Here is a 26933-nt window from a genome sequence, read left to right on the forward strand (position 1 = left end):
GGTCTCTGCCCAGAGACACGACAGGCTGGGGAATGGAAACCAGGCCCTGCAGTTGCACGATGCTTCTCCCTCTCTGCTCTGTGCCTCGCTCAGACTTTCTCCTCCCAGGGCCCAGTGGCCAGGTTAATAAGCCAGGGTAGGTAGGCCTCAGGTCTGAGCAGGTAAGACCATTCTTATGTGATGTACTCTTCTTCAGGATGGTTTGAAATGTCTTAGGACTTTCGTTTCCCTCCCCTTCTGAAAAGTTGGAATTCTCACTGCTTTTTTCGTGATGAATGCAAAATCATCTGAGAGGGCTTTTGCGGGGAAAAAGAGGATGAAGGGAAAAGGGTGAGAAACTGTGCCAGGAAAATGAACCAGTTGAAATTTGTGAAAGTGGGAACTGGTAAGCAGCGTTTCCATGTAATGTTCCAGAAATGAAGATTTTGCTGAAACTTTGCATGTAATTGCTTTTCGGCTGTGGAAGTCAAAAGCTGCACGGCTGAGCAGTTGCCAAAGTTTGTAATGCTTCTGAGGCAAGTAAGAAGAAAAGAAGAATGAACTTGGCAATCTTCTATTGTACACGTTGAAAATTAGAAAGATAGGGTTTGCGTTCTTCAGAAGCAGAAAGCTACACATTCAGGAAGGCAACAAGACAACAGTTAATTTAAAAAGAAGTATGTTTGCATTGATCAGTTAGGAAAGTTGAAGATGTTTTGTGATCTGGTTTCTAAAATGTTGTAGAGACCCTTTTTTCCTCGTTGGGCAATGCGTTCAAACTGCCTGTGACAGTGCCTCTCCTTTTCTTTGCAGGGGGTTAGGTGGAGAGCTAATGAGACCAGCTGGTAAGTACCACAGCAGGGGCATGAAACAGAAAATGTGCAATACGTAGTTCTTCTGTTTACTTTTTTCAGTTTGTTTTGCTCAGGTTTCTGTCACACACTTCACTTGTAATTTTATTTGGGGCTGAGTTTGATTTCCCTGATATACCCCAGTTCCTCTCGGGAAGAGATGTGGTCTGTCCATTAAGACAGATGTGATCATGTAACTAATGATTTTTATCATAATACACATGTATGCAAAGGTGAAAAATAAAGACCGTATAAACAACAGTTTGTGGAAGGGGTTGTATTACATTAATGATGAGGAGTTCAATGATAATTATGTACAGAAACAAGGTGAAAAGTAAGGGCATTGCAGGGAGAAGTAGGTGACTTGGGTGGGTAAGGAAATGATGGCAACTTCAGTTTCCTGCTCATTCATTGAATGAGGGAAGTGCTAGATAGCAGATTCTGACTCAGGATGACTTAAATCACATCTTCAAACTTAGTGGGTAAAGTAAATCAGTATCAATATTGAAAGGCAATCAAATGGGATGAGTGGAAGAGCAAGGGGAACTCTCTGTCTTTGAGTGAGTTTACAGATCTGACATGGTAATGCTGAAGAACGTATTTACAACTGCTGGTTTTCATCATCTGTTCTAACTGCTCAGCAGCTGAATATTTCATATATTTGAGAAGTAGAAATAGCAGCATTTTGGCAAGATAGGGCTGTGTAGGTAGAATAAGGGAAGAATTGAAAATGTTCCACAGATTGCATGCATGTCTAATGAAGATGATGGTCTCAACCACAACAGAGCATACAAGAAGCTTAGAGGACTGAGGGATGACCCTAAGAGACTTGGTTTTAGTTGCATTGTACTTAATCTGTGTGTGAATAAGTATCAGCAAAGAAGCTGCTATACTGTATTGAATGGTGTTTGAGCGCAGGGAGCCTGATTGTGTGACACTGCCATAGTGAGGACTGAACTGAAGAGTAGGTTTAGAGCCCAGGGAGTTGGTCATAAATTAAGATGACAAACTGCGTACAGAGGCTGGAGCAAGATTCAAAGATTAAATTGTGGGAGCAGAGAGAAACAAAAAAAGTGGCAGTATGCAGTAGCTTGTTCTGTCCTCTGCTGCTCTCCACCAACTCCAAAGCAATGTGATAATGATTCTGCACTGACCTGTGTTTTATTTCATCTGGTCACCAGGAGGTGGAAGGTAATGTATTCCCTGAGTGCTGAGTTTTCATTTGAGCAGTGCGGTCAGTTGGTTCTACGGCAAAATGTTGCAGTGTCTAGTGTGTGAATTTCCATTCCTCAAAATAGCTTTGAAGTCCTAAAAGAATACTATTCCGTAAATTTGAAACTCATGTAAGTGCATAAACTTAAAATAACAAAGACTTGACAACTAATGTGCCTTGGACTTTGTGAATTTTCTTCAGTTCGAAATTAATGCTAATGTAACGTGATGTAGCTGTATACTTAAAGTAGCTGCCAGTTGTATTTCTTATTATTTATCTGGTTGCCAAATTTATTTTCTTACAGTCTGCGCTTTAATTGAAAAGCTGTCACTATCAAAAATGCCGTTTAAAGGGGATCCAATAATTGGTATGTAGTGTTTTAAATAACCTTTCATTTTCAAGTAAATACAGCTTCATTGTCATTGAGCTGTAAAACATCAGAGTGGTGTTTTACAAAGGAACTGTGAGGATCAGCAAATTTGCGTGGGCTAACATAAAATATCAGAATAATACAGAAATCTGCACAGAGGTGTTACAGAAGATTTGTGTTGTTTGCAGTCTTTTTCCCTGTCTAGTTTTCAGTATTATCAGACAGCATTTGCACTGTGTGCTTTGTAAAGTGAGCCAGAATACACAGCCTTGTTAATTTTGGAAAGGCACGAAGTAACTGAATATGGATGGCTGCCATACTTTTGCTATAAGAGAGAAAATGCTGAAGTTTATAAGGTGAGAAAGGTACTACCACGTACGTTCCTTACTGTTTCAGAGGGCTGGCAGTGGCTAATAAATGACAGTCTAAGAAGTCTTCCTCTTGCTTCATGCGCTGCACGACAGCATGTAAAGGTACAGTAGTGATTCCTTCTTTGTGTCATCATCTGCCGTATAGAATTAGAAGCATTTTTGCTTTCCACTGGAGTATTTTCCATGGAATGTGATTACTACTTGTGTGTTTGTTTCTTAGATTGCTGAGAAGGGGAATTTAAAAACAAAGCAAAACACGAATTCTCCTAAATTGCAAGGAGGCTTTCTGTTAAAGGCTTGAATAGTTACTGCAAAGCATGTTCTTGTGTGTGGATTTGAACAAAGTCATTGGCAGTCACTGGCACTGATGATGGACTAACAGTGAGCAGTCCCTGGTGCTTGAAGCTGCTCAGTTTGCCATCTGAGTACATCAGTGTGACATTTTTCTTCTGCTTTGGTGTGTGGTTTTGACTTGCTTCGTACATAACTGCAACTATAATTCCTGTTTTTAGCTAGCCACCCAATGCCATTTTTTTATCTTGTTTAATAATAAGGAAATCTACTGTGTTAATGTATATATGTTATATGTGCAAGATATGTTAATTTGGGTTGTTTTTAATGGTTTCAGATAAATTTATTTAGAGAAGTGTCTGTAGACAGTATCCTGGGTCTGATGTACTCAGGGTGGGTTTGTTAACAGGGAGAAAATTGGTCTGAAGCAACGGGAGTTATTTGGGACACAGTACTTAAATTTTCCATTAATCTGTAGTAAAATCCTTCTTTTACTGTGCTCTCCAACTACACTAATTCTGAGTATTAAATCCATTGATGAGTGCTATTTTCATTTTCTTTGTGCTATTTTATGTACATGGTCTTCATGTCTCCAGCTATTTACTTTAATTTTCCTGAGTAATACCACGGAAGTTTGATCTTGTACTCTTAAATGAGATTCTACCAAATTAAAAAGATAATTTTCGTCTGCCCTGCTAGAGATTATAGCTGTCGCAGACACCATTTGAATAGAAAATACTTCATTCATTTTGTTCATTTCTTAAAATAAGATAAAAAGCCATTGGGAGTAGTTGGTGGCTCATCTTTTAAACGTTTCCTCAGACAACAGAGCAGACTGAAATGTATCCAAATCACTGATGAAAGATGAAATTAAATTCTTGGAACATTCCTTTGGTATTTGCAGTTTATTCAAAGAGTTTGTACATCTTTACTGGAACTTCTAAACCTAGCCAGAGAATTAATTATAGACTGTAGGGAATTTTGACTTGTTTGTTTTAACATTAATTAGCATTGAACTATGTTTAGTAAATGACAATTCTCACTTGATTTCTACGTATGCTTTAGGGAGAAATAATATCCATGGAACACTGAAAAGTTACCATCTTTTGTGCCAAAGTACACTCTTGTAATAGAATGTGATACCTTTAAAAAGGAAACCGTTCTCTTTAGGAAGTGAGGGATCTGCAGCAATTGGGTAATCCGTGTTTTTGTGCTTTCTGTAGGGAAGGAAACTTATTTCTTGTCAGTCTGGAATCTGTATATTGCAGATAAAAAATAGCTGAAGGATTTGGTAATACTGTGTCGTCCTGCAGATACAACAGGAGAGCTGGAAATGCAGCAGTTGCTGTTAGTGTGTTAAATGTTAATTTAGCTTACTGGTACTTTTGGAAGAATAAGAGAAGAATCTGTTTTGTTCTTCCATAGGTTTCCTTTTCAGCTGATCTTAAACCAGAGTAGGGAAGAATTAAAAAGTAAATGGCAATAGCTGTAGGTAATCATTAAACAAAAAAAACAACCTAACGTAAAATCGTCTTTCTCTTTAACCTCTGAACTTTAAGTGCAGTTGCATTTACTAAGATCGCATTTCATGATATGAAGTTCACAATTTTGCCTTTGTTTCAGGAGTCTGCAGTGTCTGCACTGAGTGCTTTGTGTAATGAATATTACATCAATGAAAATGGAGAAGCTGATCCAGCTTTGCAGGGTAAGCATTCGTATTTACAAGGGAGGTAGAGGATACTGGGCTGTACCTTGTGCACACGTTGGAGGAATTGAGTACACTGGGGGCAAGGGGAGCATCACTGATTTTATACTAATTATGTAGATCATAAAGAACAGGTATTTTATTTTCTATAATTCTGTAATTATATAGATTATATAGAATAAGTATTTTAAGGATAACAGCACTTATGTTCTTGTATTCTTAAAGATTACTTTGCAGTTACATTTATTTTACAAAGCAATGTTTTGTTGTTTGGTTGTTGGTTTGGATTTTTGTGTGTGTTTTTTTTTGCAATAGCAAACTCATGTATCATTTCTAAATCAGGTAACAAAAGACATCACTGGTGTTTTTGTTGTGGTACTTCCAAGAATGACATAGATACCTGTCACACGCTGTGACATGCATTCTCTGCCCTAAAGAAGTTAGACTGCTTTTTATATATCAGCCATAACTTGATTTTTGAATCTTTTATATATCACTTAATCTCTATATTTTGTAAAAATAAATAATAAAAAGTGTCCCTTTTCTTCATGCAGGCTGGTGCTGCATGCCCAAATAGTTTGTTTTCACAGAATAAATAGATGCAATGTGATATTGAGGCAGATTTAAGAAAAAACAAAACCAACCAACCAATCAACCCAACACTGAGTCAAAGACAACTGTAAGGTTGGACTGTCAAGCTCCTGAAAAAGTTGAGCAGAGAAGTCAGCTATGTTTCAAAATCAAGAGGAGAGGAATATACTGGAAGAGCATTCCATAGGTGGCTGCACTTGTTGTATATCTGTTGTACTGTTACATGCCTATAAATCTTCATTTTTCACTGGATTCTGGATGAGCTTTTTGACTAGCATGGCCTGAAGGGGTCACACAAGCCATGGTAGTCTGGGGGTGTAATTGAAGTAAAAGATTTTTAGACCAGTTGTTCATTTTTCATCATGTCTTAAATTTGTCGTATTGCTAAAATACTAAAGTGCTAAAAAGGAAGGTTGTGGTAGTCCTGCTGTCTAAGATCATCTTGCTGTCTAAGCAAGCACTGCATCTTCCTATGTCCTAAAGTCTTACCTACCAATTGTTTGCAAGATTTTGAATAATAGAAGGGTTCATGTGAAAGTATTGCTTACCTCTGGACAGAGAACTAATTTGCTGATGTGAGGAGCTAGTTGAGGCCTGCTGAATTGTGCAGGGATTTAAAGAAGAAGTCATGAGGTATGATTAAAGTGCAGTCTCCTATGGAAACTGATGTTTCTTCTTCTGGCAAATATTGCTCGATCGTTTCAATCTTAGATGGCAGTAAGCAGTGGCACAATTATGTAACTTTCATGGAATCTTTGAATTTTTCCTCTTCAAGATTAAAAAGGATGTGTTTGGTAAGGTGAGGGAGACTGCCTTTCTCCTTTTTTAATTGGAATTGTGTTTATTGCAGCTCTCTTGGTTGTTCCTAGTTTTTTTCTGGTTACCTTATTTTCCTCTGCATTTCACAGAGGAGTTGAGTTTACTAGCTGAGAAATTGTACGAAGGAAGTATTGTCTGACAAAATCTACAGTAGAAATGTGGATTACTGACTTTTTTTGACTCCTGCTTGTGTTCTTTATGTCGCTTTACTTCACTGGTGAGCTGCCCTTTCCTAACACAGTTCGGTTTATTCTTCCATTCCTCTGCACTGCTGTTTGCAGAGCCCTTTCTTGTGTGGTCATACAGCGATTCAAAGGACCTGAGCACAGCACCCACTGTTCTAGATGGCTGCTTCTTTTTAAGCTTTCACCTTTTAAAAGATCCAAGTTTTCTGTTAGTTTTTTTCTGCATAAAAAGTGACACAATCTCATTGGATACGTATGACCTGTGTGTTTGAATCACCCCAGTCCAGTTAAGACTTTCTGAAGAGAACAGTTGCATAACAGGCCTTGATGGATCCATCCGAGACATCCTCACACAGAGCGTTTGTCTGATGATAGAAAATGATGGCTATAAATATGAGGGATTGCTCCTCTGTCTTTACACTGAAAATTATGCTTGGACTTAACTCTGCAAATTTTTATAAAATGCTTCATCTTTTAAATTGAGAATTCTGTCCATCTTCTGAATGAACTGGAGTCGGTGTGCCTAAAATTCTGGTTTTATATTTAGAAAGTAAACATGCAACTGTGAATGTCATCAAAAGAGGGGTGGTCAGCCAGGCAAGGGATGTGGTCGTGCCCCTCTGCTCTGCCCTCCTGAGCCACCACCTGCAGTGGCCTGGCCCCATGAAGGATGCAGAGCTGATGGAGCAGGGCCAGGAAAGGACCATGAAAATGCTCAGAGGACTGGAGCACCTCTATGAGCAAGGGCTGAGGGAGCTGAGCCGCTTCGGTGTGGAAAAGAGAAGGCTCTTGGGAGACCTCATGGTAGCCTTACAGTATTTAAAGGGAGATTGTAATCAGGAGGGGGAACAACTTTTTGGTTTGATTGTGACAGGACGTGGTTTTAAAGTAACGGGAGATTTAGGTCAGATGTGAGGAGGAAATTCTGTACCTAGAGGCAGTGAGGCCATGGCTGTGCTGCCCAGTGAAGTGTGGGTGCCCCATCCCTGGAGGTGCCCAAAGCACCCAAAAATGGATGGACCCAGGGCAGCCAACCCATGGCAAGGGTTGGGACATGGGGGCTCTTTAAGGTCCCCTCCAGCCCAAACCATTCTGTGGTCTTAGAATTTTTTATTTATTTATTTTTCTATAGGAAATGTAAAATACTCTGTATTTTAGATAATGAATAATAAAACTTCCTAGGTGCTGTATTCGGAGGGTAGTTTTCCTCTTATTTTTTTAGTTAGCCAAATACGTGACGATAATGATGTAAAAGTTGCTTTGCAATTGCTTTTTTCTTTTTCAGATGAGCTGGTGACACAGTACATCTCAGAGCTACACAGCACAGAGCAGATGATTCGCTGTGGCTTTTCACTTGCCCTTGGAGCCCTTCCAAGGTTTCTGCTAAAGGGCAGGCTTCAGCAGGTGAGACGAGAGGGCACAGAGAATCCTGAATGGAAACCTATGATCGTAATGAAATAAATAATAATGATCATAATTAAAGGTCTTTGTGAAACAGTTTGGGATTGTAAGGTACAGTAACACCAGAAAATCATGAATTTAGCTTGCCATAGATTCTGGTAATTAAGTTTAGTCCCTCCTTGGTAGTGTTAATGAAAAAAGCAGGCTGAGTTACCCTTTGGGGTGGAACACTTGTCCGAAGGGAGCACATAGGCATATTGACAGGTCATGGTGAGAAACCCAAAGCTATTGACTGCCTGGTTCTCCTGTATGCAATTCACCTTATTTTCCTACTGTCTCTAAATGTAGGTCACTTATAAATATTATGTTGACTTCAAATATATCTTTTTTCTTTTCCTTTCAGGTTTTGGAAGGTCTGAGAAAAGTTACCTTAATTACCCCCAGAGACGTGAGCTTTGCCGAGTCCAGAAGAGATGCCTTAATAGCAATTGCAGAGTATGTTTATCATCTTTATTTTTTATCTAATTTTAATTCTTTCTATAGAAGCTTCTACTGTTTGCTCCACTTCCTAATACAAGCTCACTGCATGGATCTTGAAATCACACTATGAAAAAAATTAATCATTTCTAATGTGGAACCATGTGCATCTCCATTATCCATACACCTTTGATTCACAGGATTATTTCACATCTGAGGATGGCGTACAGCTCTCATGTCCTGTTTTTAAATCAATGAAAAAAGTAGCTAGAATGCATTTCAAAGTTCACCTTTTACATGGGCTGCAGTTTGGTGAGCTTCAGTGGAAATGAGCAGCATCGATTTTTCCACTTAATTAAAAAAAAAAGATTGAATTTGTTTGGAGAAACTTTTTATCTTAAGGAATATTTTCAGTGTTTATGTGCCACAGCATATTTCATGTTAATAGTATCAGAGTATGTATACTCTTAAACTGTTACAATGCAGAAAAATCTTGTTCTCACATTAAGCATATCTTCAGTACAAAGAAATATCAAATTCAATGCACCTATTATTAGTGCTTTGCTCTATTTGCTTGCTTCACTGTAGTAAGAGTACAGAAAGTGCCAGTTAAGAGTTAAGTAAAGACTTCTTTTTGTGGTATTTCAGAACACAAAAGCATTCTGCTTCTCTGTTGCAATTTTGGTTTAGATGGCATTTTTTAAACCTGAGCACTGATAAGAAATCCTCAAATCTACAATAGTCTCAGAACCATTCTGCATACTGTATATTTGTTTGTTGGAATTGTTACGGGGTTTAGAATACTCTTATGTCTAGCGAATTTTATTAAGCAACAGAACAAAGCTATGATGTTAATGCTTCCCCTTGCTAAAGTATTTTTTTCCCCTCTGTTTTCTCTTTTTAAAGGATTTGCCAGACAGTAGGTGTTAAAGGCGAAGGATCCCAGGAAGAGTTTATCTGCAAAGATAATGTTGCTCAGATTTATGCTACGTTGCTCAATTGTGTGACTGACTACACCACAGACAGCCGAGGAGATGTTGGAGGATGGTAAGATGCCTTGCAATGGGAGACTTCAGCTTAGCGTCATCTTTTATGTCCAGTTAAAGAAATATTTTGAAAACCTATTAGAAATAAGATAATTTCAACCTTGTTGTGATTTGAGTTTGGAAATGTGCTGATGGAATAAATGTGCAAAGGGAAAGCTGTTCAAGCTGTTTGTCCCTTCACACCAAGATGTGAAACTGCAGTTCAGACTTGTTCTGATATTGAATATTAGGAACGTATTTAGCTGTTAAAAGTACAGTGGTTTGAGTTGTCTTTCCTAGTGTCTTTGAAGTAGTGCATTGACTCCTAGTTATCGAGCTCCTTTTGTGTTCGTGCGTTGTTGTTTCTTGCCAGCAGAGGGAGCAGTTGCTTAATTTGTGGGTAACAAATTTTCAATGGTTGCTAACCATGGTTGTGCTGTCTTAGGAAGGTTGCAGAGGCCGTGAAGTTAGTGTGCCTTGCAGGCAGCCATGGTTGGGTGCCTTCTTCCCCATCACACTTCTTTCTGTGACCAGAACAGCCTCAGAGATTTGCTCCTTTCTCCTGCTGTGGACAAAACAGACCAGTCCTGGAGCAACCTTTAAGTTTTTCACTACAGTATTTACAAATGTGTTGAAAAAGGGTAGAGGGAAAATAATCTAAGTTACTCCTATCAGCCTAAGTTAATGTTTGTGTGTTTCTAGTTATATTTTTTATGCAATGATGCCTTGAGCCTCAGCCTTTAATAGTGATTGCCATATGGCAGCAAGGTTCTGTGGGGAATGGAACACATGGTGTGAATGGAAATTCCAAGGAAATCTAGGAAAGAAGGGAAACAACACAGGACAGCAAGTCAGAGAAATGTAGGTGCATCTGACATCTCAAACTTAAAAGAGGAAACAAGAATGCAAAGTAGTAAGGATCAAGAGCAGGTCATTCCAGTACGCGCAAGGGAGGAAGCATCTTGGCATTCCTTCTTCTTTGTCAGCTGTCAGACAGCAAGCAGGTGAGTGGATCTGTAGCTTAGAGGATGTAATAGCACTCGAGTGACACAAGAGTAGCTTGAAGAAAATGTAAGAGCAAGTGTGTAGAGTGATGAGTCAGAGAAAGGAAGAGAGACAGAGCTCTCTGCTTTCAAAATTCAGTGAGTTGCTGAAGCCGATAAGGGAGAAACTGGTGAAGTAAATTAGTCACTCAGTGAGCTTCTGCTTGTAGCAGCTCACAGGTTCCCCTACTGATGGTCTTTTTGTCTGTCTGAATTTAAACACAGAACAAAATTCTGCAAAGTGGAAATTTTCAAAGAAATCCTAAGGAAATTGAATTGCCATTAAAATTCAAATGTGCTTTGAGCTCCACATTTTTTTTTTTAACCTTCTTTCACAACGTTGGCCAAAATCAACAGTCCCAAAACATGTAAATTGAAGGGGGAAGGGAAGGCTTTTCTCATAGCAAACTATAGCCTGCTGAACACTTTTGTGGCCTCTTAGATATATTTTCTCATTCTGTTTCTTTTAAATTGTTGACTAAGATGGAAAGATAAGGAGAGAATTGCCATTCTCTGCAGAGACCTTTCCTTTGCTGTGTAATTTTTGTCTTTCTTTAATGGAATCGTGGGAAAGTATAACCAACTGTACTTTCCATATGCAAACTTCACATTTATTTTGACAGATAGTTTGCTAGGACTTGTCCAATCTGACTACAGGTGTTAAAGTGAGTATCTAAGAGTCAGATACTGTATGAAAAGGGGAGAAAAACATCCTTTGATGAAAGATTGCCAAACTTGTATTAAACTGCTTAGGAAAAAATGATGTCATTTACTGTTTTTTTGTTGTTTTTTTTTTTACCATTATGACAAGTGTCTCACTCAGTTTTAGACTACATAGGGAACTATTTTTTTCAGTTTATTTTGGAAATTTTGCAGTAGACAGGTGTGCCCTTTTGTAAATTTCTCTCTATGTATTTACTTATTACTAAGAAAGGATGAATGTGCTGGCTCTGGTCAGGAAGGTGGGCATCAAGCAGGTGTTAATGTTATTGAAGCTAATCTTTTTGACAGAATTATTATAGGAGACAGATTTGAGCTATTTGGAGTCACAGTTTTTCCTGATTCTGGAAGTACTAAGCTTGAAAATTTGTGAAAAGTGTGATGCTTTCAGAAGTGGTTTAAATATTTGTCAAAGCGTTGGTTAGTCTTTTTAGAAAAAGAGAATTTGAAGACGTAAGGCTGAGTTTTGAAAGCAGTTTGCACGCTGCATGTGACTAATGGCTATCAGTGTTGGCCTTCTTAATAACCTGACGATAGCTGGCTGGAATGAAAACCAAGATGGTCAGGTTGGGGATCTGCCTGGAAGCGAGGATGGCTCTCAGTGCAAACATGGGCTTTGCTTTATGGAATGGGGATTTATGCAGTCATATGCACTCCTTCCCAAAATACAGTAACTGCTCCCACTGTTCAGTGTTTTCAATGTTTTGTACCTGCTGGTATTTTTGCCAGTGTCTGTTTAGCCTAACTGCTGCTGTATTTGTGAAAGTACTGATTAAGTGCTCCAACATCTTTCTGTTTCAACAGGGTACGTGAAGCTGCTATGACAAGTTTAATGAAAGTGACGCTTCTGCTGGTTCAGAATGAAGCAGAGTTAATTAATGCCAACATGTATGTTACTTGTTCTCTTTTTGTCTTATCTCTTATAATTGCATTCCAGTCCATACAAGGAAGTATTGCTTATATGTTGTATGCTTACTCCTCTGTTGAGCATATGGAACCTTTGATAGAAATGCATGGATTTTAACGCCATGTTAGATGCTGACAATATTGTATCTGTGTTTCAGAGAGGCTTACCTCAATGAGAGAAAGTGGGTGGCAGTCTCACTTTACAAATACAGTGCATCTGTGAGATTTGGTCTGTACTTGCAGCCTCTGTGCACGCTGCCAGCATTATTCACTTAAATAAAATAGGAATTCACCCACTTACACAGAGCACTGCATCATTGGTTTGGAATGTGGTGAAATGTGAAAATGAATTTGTTTTCATTTCTGTCATCTGTATGCAATTATTAACAAGGAAATACATAAAAAACAAAATTTACACTGAGATTCAGATTTTTGATTTCATGAGTATTTGTTCATGTTCCTAATGGTGAATGCGATTTTTAAGTACAGCTTGAGGTGAAGCAAGATAGATGATGGTTCATGGGCAGAGCATGCCTGTGTTGGCTGAACTGCTGCATGATTTCTAGATTTAAAAACAAGTGAATGACTGTTGGTTGGTGAATCAGACACTTGGTGAATGAGGTGGATTCTAGGAATGCAGCACTCAGCCAATGCCCGCTGTCCAGGGGTTTCCTCCTGTTGGACTTACGCAGAAATTATTGCATCAAACTTAAAAGAGAATCCTTCCAGCTTGATTAAAAGAGAGGGAATCACATTTGTTTGGTGTTGTAGGTCTTACTGTAGCTGAAAGAGTTCTAGCTCTTTCTGATGTCTTAGTTTTCCTGTTGAAGGTGTAAAGCACCTTGTAGAACACAGTTTTATAGCACAGAGTTTAATTATGGATGCAGAGTAATTGGGATTCAGTTAAATAACTAACCAGAGCTGAATCCTCATGTGGGACAGATAATTTGGGAATAGACCTTGTCTACTGGTACGTCTGCAGTTTTGTACTTGAGAATGTGCTTTTCCCAAGGTTCCTGTCCTGTTTCCATCTGAAACGTTCATCCAGTCCATAAAGCACCATTGTATATTCTCAGATGAAAGGTGATATGTAAATATGCTGTGTAACGTTAGAGTCGTGGCATTTTTTGATTGATACATGGGAAATAGATCTCTAAATATTCTGTCACCATTTTGATTTCTTAAATCCTCTGCATATTCATTACAAAGCGTTAAACCAGACTTCTTTTCATGTTGGTATGATTTTGATATTGTTGCAGTGATTTCAATACACGTTCTACTCATTATATATGATGAATTGTTCTCTCTCACTCTCTCTTTCTATTTTTTATAGCTGCAAACAGATAATGTGTTGGCTGGCCCAACAATCAGCTGAAAAAATTGATAAGTTTCGAGCTCATGCAGGATCTGTGTTCCTTACTCTGCTACACTTCGACAGTCCTCCAGTTCCACACATACCTCATCGAGAAGAACTAGAGAGGATATTTCCAAGGTAGTAGATTGAAGAAGCTTTCCTGAATCAGTGGAAATCAAATGTTTGTTTTATTGGGGAATATTTGGTGCTGTTTGTCAAAATTTCATTGAAGTGTTCAATGAATACATGTAAGCATCCAAAACAGACCCACAGAAAAGAACTTGTGGCATGAGTGTCTGTGAAAAACATGATTTCATAAGGAGAGAAGGTGTTCATGGTAATGCTGCTGATGTCTTCCTCTGGATCAGCTCCAATAATTTCTGAACCCACTGGCCAGTTTCATGGTAGGTTAGGGATGGTAGGGGTCATGTCTGCAGGGATAGTTTGGTTGTAAGGAACTGTCATGGTTTTATGATTTTTGGTCATCAGTATTCCACACCATAACATCATGTAATGCATTGGGGGTGGGGTTTGATATCTGCCGAATGTTCGTCTGTCGGAGAAGAACTACATTTCCCCAGGAGACTTTGCGGTCAGCAAGGGGATATAACTCCAAGCAAGGTCACCTGATCCTTCTTCTTCGCCTTCTCTTCGCTGTCTGCGCTTCGCTATCTGCGCTTCGCTGCCTGCGCTTCGCCATCTGCACTTCGCCGTCTGCACTTCAGTCTCTCAACTGGACTGCACTTCTCACCCCAGCATTGTGGTGAGGTCTATACAATTCAAACAGACTCTCTCTCTCTCTCTCTCTCATTGTATTTTACTGATACTATATTTAGTAAAATCATTTGTTCCACCTCAGATCAGTGCTGTTGTTTTCAAGTATTTTGGGGTCCCCTGCTTCCCCTTTCCCAGAGGCGCGGATCCGCAGATCCCTCCGCCCTGCTGGTCACGGAACTGGGCCGGACCAGCCCATAAACCGTTGACAGGAACTTTCAGAGATCAAGTCCAACTGTCTGAGCACTTCAGGACTAACCAAAAATGAAAGCATGTTGTAAAGGGCATTATTCACATGCCTCTTAAGCACTGGACGAAAGAGTAGTTGCTTTTTCAGCATAGAGAAAAGTGCTTTGGAAAAGAAAACTGTGGTTGAAATGCTGTATCTGAAACAGGACGTGGAGTTGAACAGTGCTTTGCTGACTGCAATCTTAGTGTTTATTTTCCTCATACAGCAATGATTGATTTGGGGTTTTTAGGTAACTCAGAGGCTTTCTTCACTGATGTTGCTTGAGGAACTATCATAGCACTGTATGGAGATGGAAGTGCACACAGACAAAATTATTTATTTTTTTTCCTTTTCCCTTGCCCCAGGTCAGAGGCCAAAACTCTAAACTGGAATGCTGCATCAGAAGCTTTCCCTCGAATCACCCAGCTTTTAGGTTTGCCTGCATACCAATATTATGTGCTTTTGGGTCTCTCGGTGTCTGTTGGTGGATTAACAGAGACAACGGTAAGAAAGTAGAGTGGCTTCCCTGTTTGGTAGGAGGATGTATTTATTTAATGCCTGCTTTTAACTGTTATTAAAAATATCCTGCAAGTATTTAGGATATTAATTATTAGTTGTCAGTATGTGTTTACTGCATGTTTGGAAAATACAGTTTTTGTTTTGATGTGATTTCTTGAAAAGTGCCATTGAGGTATCAAGAAATACATTATGAAGCACTGCCTATCATTCAAATATCAAACTGCACCTCTGAGCTTTGCAATCTCTACTTCATTCTTCCGAGTACAAACTTTTTCCTTATCACTGGTTTTGGTATTCCCTCGTGCTGCCACAATCTTCAAGACTTCAATTATCCTTCTGTCCTTCTTCCACAGTTTGTGTTACTTTCAGAATTATTTATTTCAAGGTATTTGACTTGGTTTAGCTGAGCACGTAATGCGTATGAGAACAATATATTGCAGTAAGGGCACAATTCTGTACACACTGCAAAGAAACAACGATCAGCAACAGAATATTTTGGTCTGTCAGTTAAAGCTTTAAATTGCAGAGGTCCTCTAGGAGCTGATGGTGGTCTAAAGCAGCAGTCAGTATGCAGTCAGTGTTTGAGGGTTTCTAAATCAAAGTGCAGTCTGTAAATAAGTACACTGGAGGAGTGGAGGTGGCAGGAAATGCAGTTTTTGTTGAGAGAACAGCTCCTGCTGCTCACAGGAGGAGGAGGTCATCGTTCTGTTGTCTCCTATGGCTGCCACTTCTCAAGCTTACCAGGACTGTTTGGAGTGCATCCAAGTGATGGGGTTTGCCTGGTGCCATAGGTTTTGAATTTGCGATCCAAAGATTTCCAGATCCCTGGGGGTTTCATGGAACTGAGGATCTGGTGTCTGCAGCATCATGTATTTAAGGCAATTTTGACAATTCTGATGTTTCTAAATGTCGACTAATTAGATAGAAACGGCTATTTTTGAAAGTTTGAAAACATATGTTTATTGGTTGGTGACAATAATTAGTGGATAGACAATGTAACTCTTAGCAGATTTTTATAATAGCAGATGTGCGCATGGAATTCAGCTTGCAGTCAAACAGCTAATTACTGGAGGCTCCACCAAAACCAAAGTTATTCTTGTAAGCATAAAAGGGGAGGAAAGTGGTGGGGGAGCAGACAGTCTGACTGCTACCAAGGTCAGATGAAAATTCTTATTCAACATTCTATTTTTTTTCTTTAAGTTCAGTTTGTGCTCAGTTTTGTGAAGTGCAAACACTCGGGTGCTGGTAGCAGCCCTGCCTGCTGCCATCCATCAGTGTATTTTAGGGAAACCTCCTGTGCTTCTTTCAAAACTGCAGTTTTGAAACGTTAACTTTCTGTGACCCTGTGCTCATCCTCAGCACTGAGGCCTTGTTCTGGTTCAGATATTCTCAGGGGGTTTGGCCCTGGAAACAAAGTGACCTCATTCTTTTTTTGAGCCAAATAGAAGAGCAGGAGAGGCTGGAAGTGTGTGCTATTTACACTGGGGATTAAGCAGTGTGTGGTGCTTTACATTTAATACTTACAGTGTGATGTATAAATTACAATCGATGACTCTTGTAGTGACTTGTTTGAAACGATTCCATCCACACCAGTAGTGATCTTTGTTGAATATCCAGGGACTCATTTAAAACATTGACAATTTGAAGAGCTGCTCCTATTAAATCCGTATGAAAGAAGTAAATTTAAAAACCTTAGGTAAAAGGAAAGGATTATTCCGGTATGTGTTCTGCAGTACTGTGTTCTGCAGTCACTTTTTTCTTCCCTCTCTCACTTAAGAAAACTGAGTACACACATGCAGACTTGGATATAAAAGTTAGAAAGTTCAGCTTTCTCGTATGCTGCATGACCACAGGCTTTTAGGTTTGTCTTTACATCTCCTCAGGGTGTTGGTGGAAGATGGCTGTGCTGTAGTTCAGCGGTCACTGGCCTTCCTTCTATAGTTAAAAATTGCCCAGCAGTACATTTAGTGAGAGCAGTTCTTTACATTTGCTGAGATGTGCTGCATGGAGTATCTCAGAGCCATTGTGGTGGCAGTGGTTGCTGAAAGCATTCCAGCATTTTGAGTGAGGAGGAAAAACAGAAGGTGTTGTTCCCTTCGGCATTCGGCAGCACTGCTGTGTGCGCTTCCTGTGTAAAAGCATCCTCCATAGTTGTATGTATGGCCTGCGGTGATGTGTGTTTCTTACAGCTGCATAAATATCCTCCCAGGACACAGGGATATGAACTGAGCAACAGTGTCCTTTCTGCAGGTCACAACTGCTGTAGTTTCAGGGCTTGGGGTGTAACTTCATGATTGTTGAACCACACGGCATGCAGAATTTTGTCTGGTGATTCTCCTCTCCCCCATACAAACTGCAGAGTGTTTCTGGTTTGGGATATGGTTTGGAGAAAACATTATTGGACTTTGATCAGATATGTTAGTTGGGACAAATGAAAATATTGGGACATTCGTAGGTACGAAAAGTGAGAACAGCATCCAGTTCTGAAGCACCTGGTTATGGTGAATTGATGCATGTTGCATTTGAATGAACAGCCCAAAATGTCACTTTCCTAAATGACAGCCCTCCAGCAAAATACACGAAGAGTCATTTCTGGCATCCTTTTTTACAAAGAAAGAAATAGTGCGAGTTGTTATAGTCCCACTTTTCTTAAAACATCCCTGACTTCAGCCCTACTTATTGCCCTCCAAAGACTTGGTGAGTTACAAGGAGTGTTCTGGGTAGAATGAACGAGACACAGTTTTGCTTGTGCTAAAACTTGAATGATGTGCAGTGTTTTTTTTTGTTACTGGGAAAACAGAGCACTGCAGTGCTGTACATTTGTCAGGGTTAGAAATGATCCCAAGCCAGTGTTACTGAGCGCTGCCATCGCGCCTTCCAGACGTGTTACAGGAATGTTTGCACTTTCTCTGTAGGTCTTTCTCTGTTTCAGTGCTTCTTTGAAGGCTGAGGCTTTTAGCAGCCATCTGTAGATAAAAACACTGCTTTTGTAGGAGCTCTTCCTGTAGTTTCTCATTTGCTTTCTGTCTGTGCTGAGGTAGGTGCAGAAGGCTGAATGCTTTCCAGTTCTGCTCTTCTCCCCTCTCCCTAGAGCCATACTTGTGGCCTCTGTGCAGATGCTTTTTTCCTTCCTTATGTTCTGCAGTTGCTGTGTATTTCAACTGTTCTACTGGATGCCTGTTAAGATACCAGGGCTTCTAAGGAGACTGGGCTTAGGTGCAAGACCTTTAGGGCATGTGGGTCTCCAGAACATCTTCAGTGCTGTATCATCCTTTCTCAATGTGCCACACAGAGGGCTTTCGAGATAGGAATGCAAGGAATCACAGCCCTTCTGGGGATCAGGCATCTGTAGAGCTGACAGGCAGCTGAGGTTCCAATGTTCAGCTGTAAATCAAATGTCTGAGTCCATTTCCTTTGAACAAATCCACCCCGCCATTGCCTCAGGACTATTTTCAGAAGTATTGTACTTCAGTTTTACAGCAAGCTGATTGGGAAATGTTTTTGTGACAGCTTATTTAGACACTTTATTTATCCTGAGCTGTGTGTGCTTCTCCCCTTGCTGTAGCTGCACTTCTTAATGGCCTCGCTCGTACTTTTCCCCCGGTTCCAGCATTAAAATCCATGGTTTTACCACCAAATAAAGGGCCCTGTGCTTCATTACCTCCTGCTGGCTGAAGCGATGGCAGAGTTGGGCCTTGGCAAACTGCTGTGTTTCCTAAGAACAAGGTTATTGTCCTTGTCCAGGGCTCCTCTGGAGTGCCTACCCAATGCTGTCTGAGCTCCAACCTGTTAACCTCCTGATTTCCTTTCCCACTCCTCATGCAGCCACCCCAGGGAAACGTGTGCATTTGCCAGAGTGTGAATTCTGTGTTGTGCCAGTGAGGAAAAATTCTGGAGATGTTCTCTGTAAGTCCTCGTGAGCGTTGGGGTGGTGGCTCAGGTGCTCTTTGGAGGCTGTCTGCATTAAAAAGGAAGCATTCATCTGAGGAGGAAATGGGATGTAGAATGTTTGGTCTGGTATTAAATGGGGAGGTTGGTGGCCATGCATGTGGCAGGGGGGTTGGAGATTCGTGACCCTTGAGGTCCCTTCCAACCCTGGCCATTCTGTGATCCTGTGAACGTTGATAAAGTGTTACTTTGTTGTGCTAAGGTTCCATTGGTCTGCACTGTCTATTTGAAAAATGTCCTGGTTTTAAATCTGCTGAGCAGTAGTGGTCTGTCCAGTCCACACCTTTACTTTGGTATGGCTTTATCTTCCTTCTGCAGTTTTTCTGGTTACCCTGCTGTGTCTCAGTTCTGCACAGCCTCCAAATGGTCCACATGTAGGTGTGCCCCTTTTCTTTTGTATAGAACAAATAGCTGAAGTAGCATCCAGTGCAACGCTACAGGTGAGGACCCTCAAATTGCCCTGAAGTTTAATTGCAGATAGTCCAAAGGGACTGCACACAGCTGAACCTTAAACACAGCACCGAAGCCTCCACCTGCTGCTGCTCTGAACTGGCTGATTCCCATCTGAAATTAAACCAGGTGTCCTTATTTCTGAGGTGGCTTTAGTTTTTAACTGAGTTTACTTCTGGCTTGTGTGCCCTGCTGGAAATCACTGTGCTGTGAGAGCTCACTGCATTTTTCAGTCACGTCAGCTTGTTCAATAAATGCTACCCCCCAGAGCTCTTGCTTCTAACTGACAGAGCCATAACTCCAGCATTATTTAAAGCACAGCAGGGTAATGGTAGTGCTATAGGGATGTTTTGAAAGAAAAAAAATGAGGGATCTTTGATGTGGACTTTTTTGCTACAATGGCAAAAGTTACAAAGGGTTAAAAAAACCCACTTTGAACAAAAATTAATGAAAGCAAAATATAATCTTCCTGAAAAACATTGGTACAGAATGCATGTGCTGTCAGAAGAGCAGCACAGGTGCACAGCACAGCAGGTCATTCCCTGAGCCTTGTTCTGAGCTTTCTTCTGCTGCAGCTCAGGTACTCTGCACAGAGCCTTTTTGACTACATGAAGAAAATCCAGAACGATTCCAGCGCCATGGAGGGCTTCTGTGAGACACTGCTGAAGGTCTTTGAGGACAACCTGCGGAACGACCGGTAACTTTGCTTGGTTTCTGTATCTTGAACACAACCATCTGAAGTTGGATGCAGAGAGCATCTTCTTCCACTGTGCCTGAAGCACGTAAACCTGCCTTAATATCTTTGTTTGGTACAGCACACCTTCGCTAAAGCTTGTAACAAAGAAGTGTTGGTAGAACGTTCTGCATGTGCTGTAGTTCAATATGAGGCACCATGTTTCAGCATAATGTTTTTCTGTAGTGCAGTACTGGGGATTGACACTGCTGTGTGCTGTGCAGTGCAGTCTGTGCTTTATTTTGGCAATGGTCTTTTCACATACACGTGAGGTATAATCATGATGTGAAGATTCTCCTTTACAGGTGATTCTTCCTGGCAGTTTATTTCTCTAAGCCTGGCGTACCAAACATGTATAATAGATATTCCTTAGGAAGAAGAAAACAAACAACAGGGCTGTCAGCAGAATTTTAGATTGTATTTTTAGTAATTTTGTTCTTTTTGCAACTGCTGAAATACAATCCATGAGTATAGATTTTTCCAACTGGCACATTGTGTGTTGGCTTATTTGATAAGAGGGCTTTGTGGCTTCTGATACGTTTGATGGAATATGGTTAGATGCTAGAACATGTATGTATTTTTGCTACTGCTTTTAACTCTGTTTTCAGGACCCTGCCAGTTTAAACCAGGCATTTTGTTAATTAGCTCTTTTCCCTTTTGGCTGCAGCAGCATGTCCCCCTCTCAGCCAAGGAGGATGATTTAGCCAACACACAGAAGTTACCAAGCAACCCTCCTCTGTGCAAATTAGAGTTCTAATTTAAAGATGTAGGTAGATAGGAAGTTTCTTTCTTTGCTTCTAATTAAAAATAGCATATATATGTATGCCAAGAAGTTTATTTACATTGGTAAATTCTTTTCTTTCATCAGGGTGTCTGTGCCCCTACTGACGATGCTGGACCAAATGCTGGCAAACGGCTGTTTTGATATATTTACCATGCAGGGGAAGTAAGTTGCTGCAAGACTTCTTTGTTTGTTTTGCACTGTGCAACGGGGCTCTTAAATCTTACGCTGCTGCTGAGCGTTGCTGTGGGTGTGAGTGCATGGGAGTCTGTGCAGATATATGGGTGTAATGCTTAAATGGCAGCTGTGATAGATTTTGGACCAGATAGCCTCCAAAGGGTCTTATTAAAATCTTTGACTCTCATACCAGTGTAGAAGTTGGTTATTGGTTCATTGTGTAACGACCAGGACGTTAATCAAATTCACTTTGCTTTTACCTGGCAGGCTCAGGCCAGCATCAGAGCCCTTTTCCAGCATCCTAAATAGCAGTGTTTTGTAGCATGTTCTTCACTGTGTTGGGAGCCTTTAGCAGTGACAGAATCTTGTTGTGGTGCTGCAAAATAGAATGCCTGCTGCCCATTGCTTCCAAGGCCTTACTGCTTTTCTTAATGTAACTCCAAAGAAGTTAACCAAGATTCTAATAGGAAAAATAAGACAACAGTGCCCCAGATTTTCCATGTGGTGTTCTGCTTCTGGAAAGTATTTAGATCAGGAATGGATAAATGTGAGTAAGGTACTCCAGTGTGACATTGTGTGATTTTTGCAGATGTTTCAGAAAAGAACGATTTCAATTTCAATAATATTAAAATGTATTCCACAAACTCTCCTGAGCAGCATCTTGGCACATCTGCAGATACATGTGCAGAGCAATACAACGTGTATGCTGCCCTCATATGTAGTGGATTAGGATCTGCCGATTGGAGACTGATTTGAGCAGATGCATTTGAAATTATTTTATCACATAAAAAGTTTTAATTGAATCTACTCTTGTTTTCGAGACTGTATTTAGATAACCTGCCTTAATTCTGGCAGTACCTTTTTGAGTAAGAGTTTACATTTCATCAAATACTCAGAGACAAAATGAGCGTTGCAGTTGGGTTTGGTAATCATGCCATGATCTGAAACGTGCAGCTCCTGGTGTTCTCTGCTGGGTAGGACAGTGGGTTGTGGTGTAAACCCCAGGTACAGACGGCCCCCCAGATGGGTCACAAACAGAAATGTGTGGTGGGATTATTGCTACTCACTGCTGTGTCAGTGAGACTCAGACTCAGCCCCGTGGTGCTGTTCTCATTCTTAGTTAAAAGGTTTGAAATTAAGTGCAGGAGGATTAGCAAGGTTGGGAGAGGTTTTGAAGTTGATCCAAATGAATTTGAATTGAATTTGAATGAAATGAATCAATTCAATCAAATGAATTTGAATTTGAAATGAATTTGATTCCAGTTTGATGGTGAAGCCCAAAAAGAAAAGTAAAAAATTATTTATTACAGCCCGGTGGATCATTCTGATGGAAAGGAAATGAATGTTGGAATGGGGGGCATGAATTGCAGGAAATAATTACCATATAAAAGGCTGCCTCTAAGGAAATTTGGAGATAGTAAGAGTTGGAGAATTTAGTTCCTGCATGTGATGATTTCTTGGTGATAGGTTACCCTGTGGTCAGAGGTGGTAATCATGAACTGCAGTGCTGAGCTTTGCTGTGCACTAAAAGAGCCTCTGTGCAGTGCAGTTCGCCATTCAGCTGGGCCCAGAATTGCATTGAGTACAATGTCTGCATTTTCTTACTTAGGCGTGTGCCATTTGGCTGCAGTTAAGGGATGGAGAAACGCAGATGCTGGCTCTGAGGCCTGTGCTGCTGGCTGACACCTTCTTCTTGCATAGAGCATGAACAAATGTGACTTCTGGGTTTGGATTCTTGAGTGGGACCAATTACCACTTCTCCCAAGAACCGTGCTGTGAAAGTGCAGAAACAATGCAAAATGAGCCTGACGTTTCAGGCACTGCTTCGTGGCATGGAATCTGGTGCATTTGGATATGGATGCTTTCATATAATGTCATCCTAGCTCCCATTTCTTCCCTCTTCTGCGTTTTTTACCAGTTGTGCTGAGTGGAGTGCAAGGGAATTGAGGCTGTTGGGCAGCCTGCACCAGCATTATGCTTACACCAGCTGCTTAATAGTTAACTGCCACTTGATGAGAAGTAGTACTTACAGGTGCATTTTGAGGTTTAAAATGGACGTTGTGCAGTACAGTGGACATTTTAAATAATAATAATAGTTAAACATTAGCAACCCAAAGCAGGTAATGCTGTACGTGGCTGAATTGCACCAGGATTGATGGCTGCTGGCTGGATCCCTTTGCTGCTCCCTGGGAGCTCAGTGCACAGCTGAAGCAAAGTGCCACACAGTGTCAGCCCACCTCACAGAGGGGTTTTCCTGCCCTCTCACACCTCAGTTGATGAAGTCCAGAATGCACAGCTTTACCTTTCTGCCATAGCTCTTAGTTGGACCTCACTGCGTTGTGACAGTCTGCGTGCAGCAGGGCAGGTGGGGCCTCTGGGGGGTTTCTCCTCTTCCTGCATTGTGAGGGCCTGTGGTTACAGTGACTGTGGGATCTGTGGTTGTACTGCTGGGCTCCTTTCTGTGCCAGGGCCCTGCTGGACCTTGCAGGGAGTAGAAGTCACAGTAAGCCCCTGGCTGGTGGTTGAAAATGAACCAGCTTTGGTGCCACTCAGTTAATCAGAAGGCCATCAGGAGCAGCTTTGTTGGTGTGCTTGGCTTAGCTTGAAGCTGCACTGAGTTGTTCTGCCTGCTGTTTCTCAGGCTGTTACTTCTCTCTCATCCTGCAGCATTCATTCAGCACGCAGTAGTCAGCGTTGTGCTCACAAATGGTGCCAAAATGATGAGACTGGTTGTGGATGCCCCGTCCTTGGAGGTGTTCAAGGCCAGCTTGGATGGGGCCCTGGGCAGCTGGGTCTGGTGTTAAATATGGAGGTTGGTGGCCCTGCATGTGGCAGGGGGTTGGAGCTTGGTGATCCTTGAGGTCCCTTCTAGCCCAAGCCATTCTATGGACAGCGAGCTCCCTGCTGGTGGTAGGATGAGGAGTAGGGAGAGGATGTCCCCACTGACTGCACACTGATGATTTCTATGTATCACATGTTTCTGTGGGCTTTACCAGAATAGCTACACTCTTAGTGCCCAGTAAACCATGGTGCAAAGGAGCAGGGCAGCAGCTGTCCTCTGGTTTCACTGGCACCCCAGCTGATGTCCCAGGCCTTCCTGCATTGCCACGTGTGCCCAGCTGCCATTGTGGAAAGGTGCACACACTGATGCCTTTCCCCAGATGCAGACTCTGTTTCTGCTGGCACTGTGACCACACAGGAGAAGGAATTTTCTCAATTTCCTTTAAGGAGGCCAAGCTATTGGAGTCATCTGAGATCATACGTGAGTTAGGTATAGTTATTACAAACGAAATTGGCAAATGACAGTGCATCTGTTCTAAACACAAAATGCTGCACATAAGGTTATGTGTACTAAATTTATTCCAGATGCTCTTGTTCCATTGGTCTCTTTGTTGCTGTACTCTGCTGCGATGTGCACGTTGCTGAACCAATTTAAAATCTCACCTAATTCACTGACACAGCTGTTCTGTGCTGAAAGCCAGGCATGTATTGCAGGTATTGTAGTTAGCTGTCCACACAATGTCTTTGTGTAATCGTGGGGGAGTGGGAGGAAGGGCAATTCCATCAAGGTAAGAAGAAAGCCTGTCTTAAGAAAGCAGATGCTCTTCCCCTTGTCCGCACGGACAAACCAGTGTCTGTAGGCACACACAGACCCATGCAGAGCGATGCCTTTCTCGTAAGGTGTCTCACATGCAATTACTTTTGGCACTTTTCTTAGTTCTCAAAATGTAGAAACAGTGCTGATGTGGCCACGGGCAATGGATGGCAAGGAATTTGCCCTTTCAGCATCGTGTGGGAGTATTTTAACTCAGCCTTGCTGAGGCCACATAGTTCTGAAAGCCACTATCAGCTCTAAAAACTTGTGTTGCCTCGGTGCCAACTTAGTAGATGTGTCAGCTTTTCTCTTTGTGTGCTTTTCAGGACAATATTCACTGTTCTTTAGCTTCAAGGATCCATGGTTTGTTGTTCAGTTTTTTAACCAGCTCCATACTTGCCACTGTGTGCCAGAATTTTGCTAAGATATATTTTTTTATTGAAGTAAAAAATACGTTGTTCCTGTCTGTAAAACTACACGTAACAAGGCTCAGTCACTAACGTCACTCCTCTAACCATCTTATTTTCTTGTTTTAATTGTAATGTTACTCAACACATTGCATTATACAGCACTTTTGAATAGTTCATATCCACAGTTTTGAATCACAGTAGCAGAAAATAAATGCTAGGTCTGCTGCTTTACCAACACAGTACAGTGAGATTTGCAGGCTGTGCCATCTAGAAGTCACTGTGTTCAGTTGCCGAAGATGAAATAGGATTGTTGGGTTTTGGGGTTTTTTTTTTTTTTTGCATCTATTGCACTTCAGCTTTGAGTGCAGTGAGTAAAAGATTAAATAATTTGTACTGAAATAAAAGCAATTTTCCCTCTTTGCTTTTCTCTAATAGGTCCTTGAAATAGCACTAACAATACTTGTGTTTGTGTGAGTGTCTGGGAAAGAGCTGTGAGAATTGCATTTCCCAGACTGTGTAGAAAAATAAAAAGAATTTGCTCACTCTATTTAAAGATGGCTTCATGACTGGTACACTGAGCAGAACGGGAAGCCCAGTGTTTAATTACGTTGTCTGGAATCGCTGAAGGAATCCGGGCTTAAAGACTGGTGGAGTATTTAAGGACAGTGTTTATCCCCTTTTGTGCAAAGTTTGGTTAAGACTTTAGGGGACCACCAGGGCACCGCAGTGCTACGTGGAGCACTTCCCTTGTTACGGAATGTTGTAATTCCTGGCTCAGTGTTTCTGCTCATATGGTGCATTGCTGTAAACACAAGTCCGTGTGCACATAACGATGATGAGAAACGTAATTCACTCCTCAGCATGCAGGTAAAGTAATTCATACTGATTTCTCCACTTCCAGTAAGAAATAGTAATAGTGATAAGTTGCCTAGTACTGTGGTAGTGGCCAAACTGCTGTGTGTTTAGCCAAAGCCCACCTCAGGCAGGGTGCGCCGCTGTGCAAGGCGCTGCAAACAGCTCTGGGCAGTGTCTTTCTTCTCTTTTGAATGTTAATTTGTCATCTTTACAGTCATTAGATGTATTTGAAATTCTGTGGCAATCCATTTCTCATCCTTTTCTCTTTCCCCTTTTCCAGCCATCCATTTCCAGTAAAGTTGCTTCACCTTTGTAAAGAAGAGATCAAAAGATCCAAAGACATCCGGAAACTTCGCTCCAGCATAGGAGTGTGAGTCACAGTCAGACAAACAGAGCACATCTTTTGTCTGCTCGTGGTGATGGAAACCTAACACAGTAGGCACCAGATGGAATAAGGATGTAAATGAAAAATGCATACAGATACATGGGATAAGTTAAGTGGTTGGTCAAACGCATGAGAAGGATCAGAAAAGCATTAGCTGCTCTTAAAATAGTGTTGTTTTTGAGGATGTGAGTCATTTCCTTATTGCTCATAGAGCTCAATTCAGGTGCTGCCAATGGAAGGTACCTATGATTGAGTAGATCTCGCAGGTACACGAGAAATGGCTGAAAACACCAGTAAAATTATTACCTGGCTTTAGGGGAAAAAACCACCCAGCTCAAATAGCAGAGATGAAACCAAAACTGGATGAGGGGACAGAAAGACAAAGTGCTGCAAAGCTGAATGAATGTTCAGTGGTAGAATTGCCTTCAATTTCATTTCTCTGTTGACAATATTTTAAGACTGCAAGAATGCCAAAAATGAGAAGGAATCCATGTCTTTGTCTTTCACTCTTACCTCCATGATCTTTTGTTTTATGTGAGAGAGTTTGATTCAAGATGTGAGTTTTTGTGCAAAGACTTTGGGGCTGCCTTCAGTAGCTGTGAAATCACAGTTGTATTTGGCATAAATGTGTGGCATCTCAGTAACCCTTAAGAATTTCAGTGCACTCCCTCTCAGTGTTTGCTTTCCCACAGCACTTAGAATATCAGCTGAGATCTCCTGGGGACAGCAATGCTTCATTGTCTCCCCATGTTGTTTCTTTTAATGTACACCTTCAT

At 41.0% G+C, this 26933-nt stretch overlaps 1 protein-coding gene across 1 annotated transcript in view; it reads left to right on the plus strand.

The window, feature by feature from the left end:
- TBCD (tubulin folding cofactor D) overlaps positions 1–26933 on the plus strand; it is a 108193-nt gene that overhangs the window by 75772 nt on the left and 5488 nt on the right. Inside the window, exons 23-35 of the mRNA XM_042883989.1 lie at positions 793–824; positions 2348–2410; positions 2810–2886; positions 4699–4780; positions 7661–7779; positions 8180–8271; positions 9160–9300; positions 11846–11929; positions 13281–13439; positions 14670–14808; positions 19797–19918; positions 20823–20900; positions 26053–26142. Coding sequence (XP_042739923.1) covers positions 793–824; positions 2348–2410; positions 2810–2886; positions 4699–4780; positions 7661–7779; positions 8180–8271; positions 9160–9300; positions 11846–11929; positions 13281–13439; positions 14670–14808; positions 19797–19918; positions 20823–20900; positions 26053–26142 — 1278 coding nt within the window. The remainder of the gene's footprint in view (positions 1–792; positions 825–2347; positions 2411–2809; positions 2887–4698; positions 4781–7660; positions 7780–8179; positions 8272–9159; positions 9301–11845; positions 11930–13280; positions 13440–14669; positions 14809–19796; positions 19919–20822; positions 20901–26052; positions 26143–26933) is intronic.

Source organism: Lagopus leucura, unplaced genomic scaffold (assembly GCF_019238085.1).
Source record: "Lagopus leucura isolate 7727_CA_CO unplaced genomic scaffold, USGS_WTPT01 Super-Scaffold_100040, whole genome shotgun sequence".
Taxonomy (NCBI): Eukaryota; Metazoa; Chordata; class Aves; order Galliformes; family Phasianidae; genus Lagopus; species Lagopus leucura.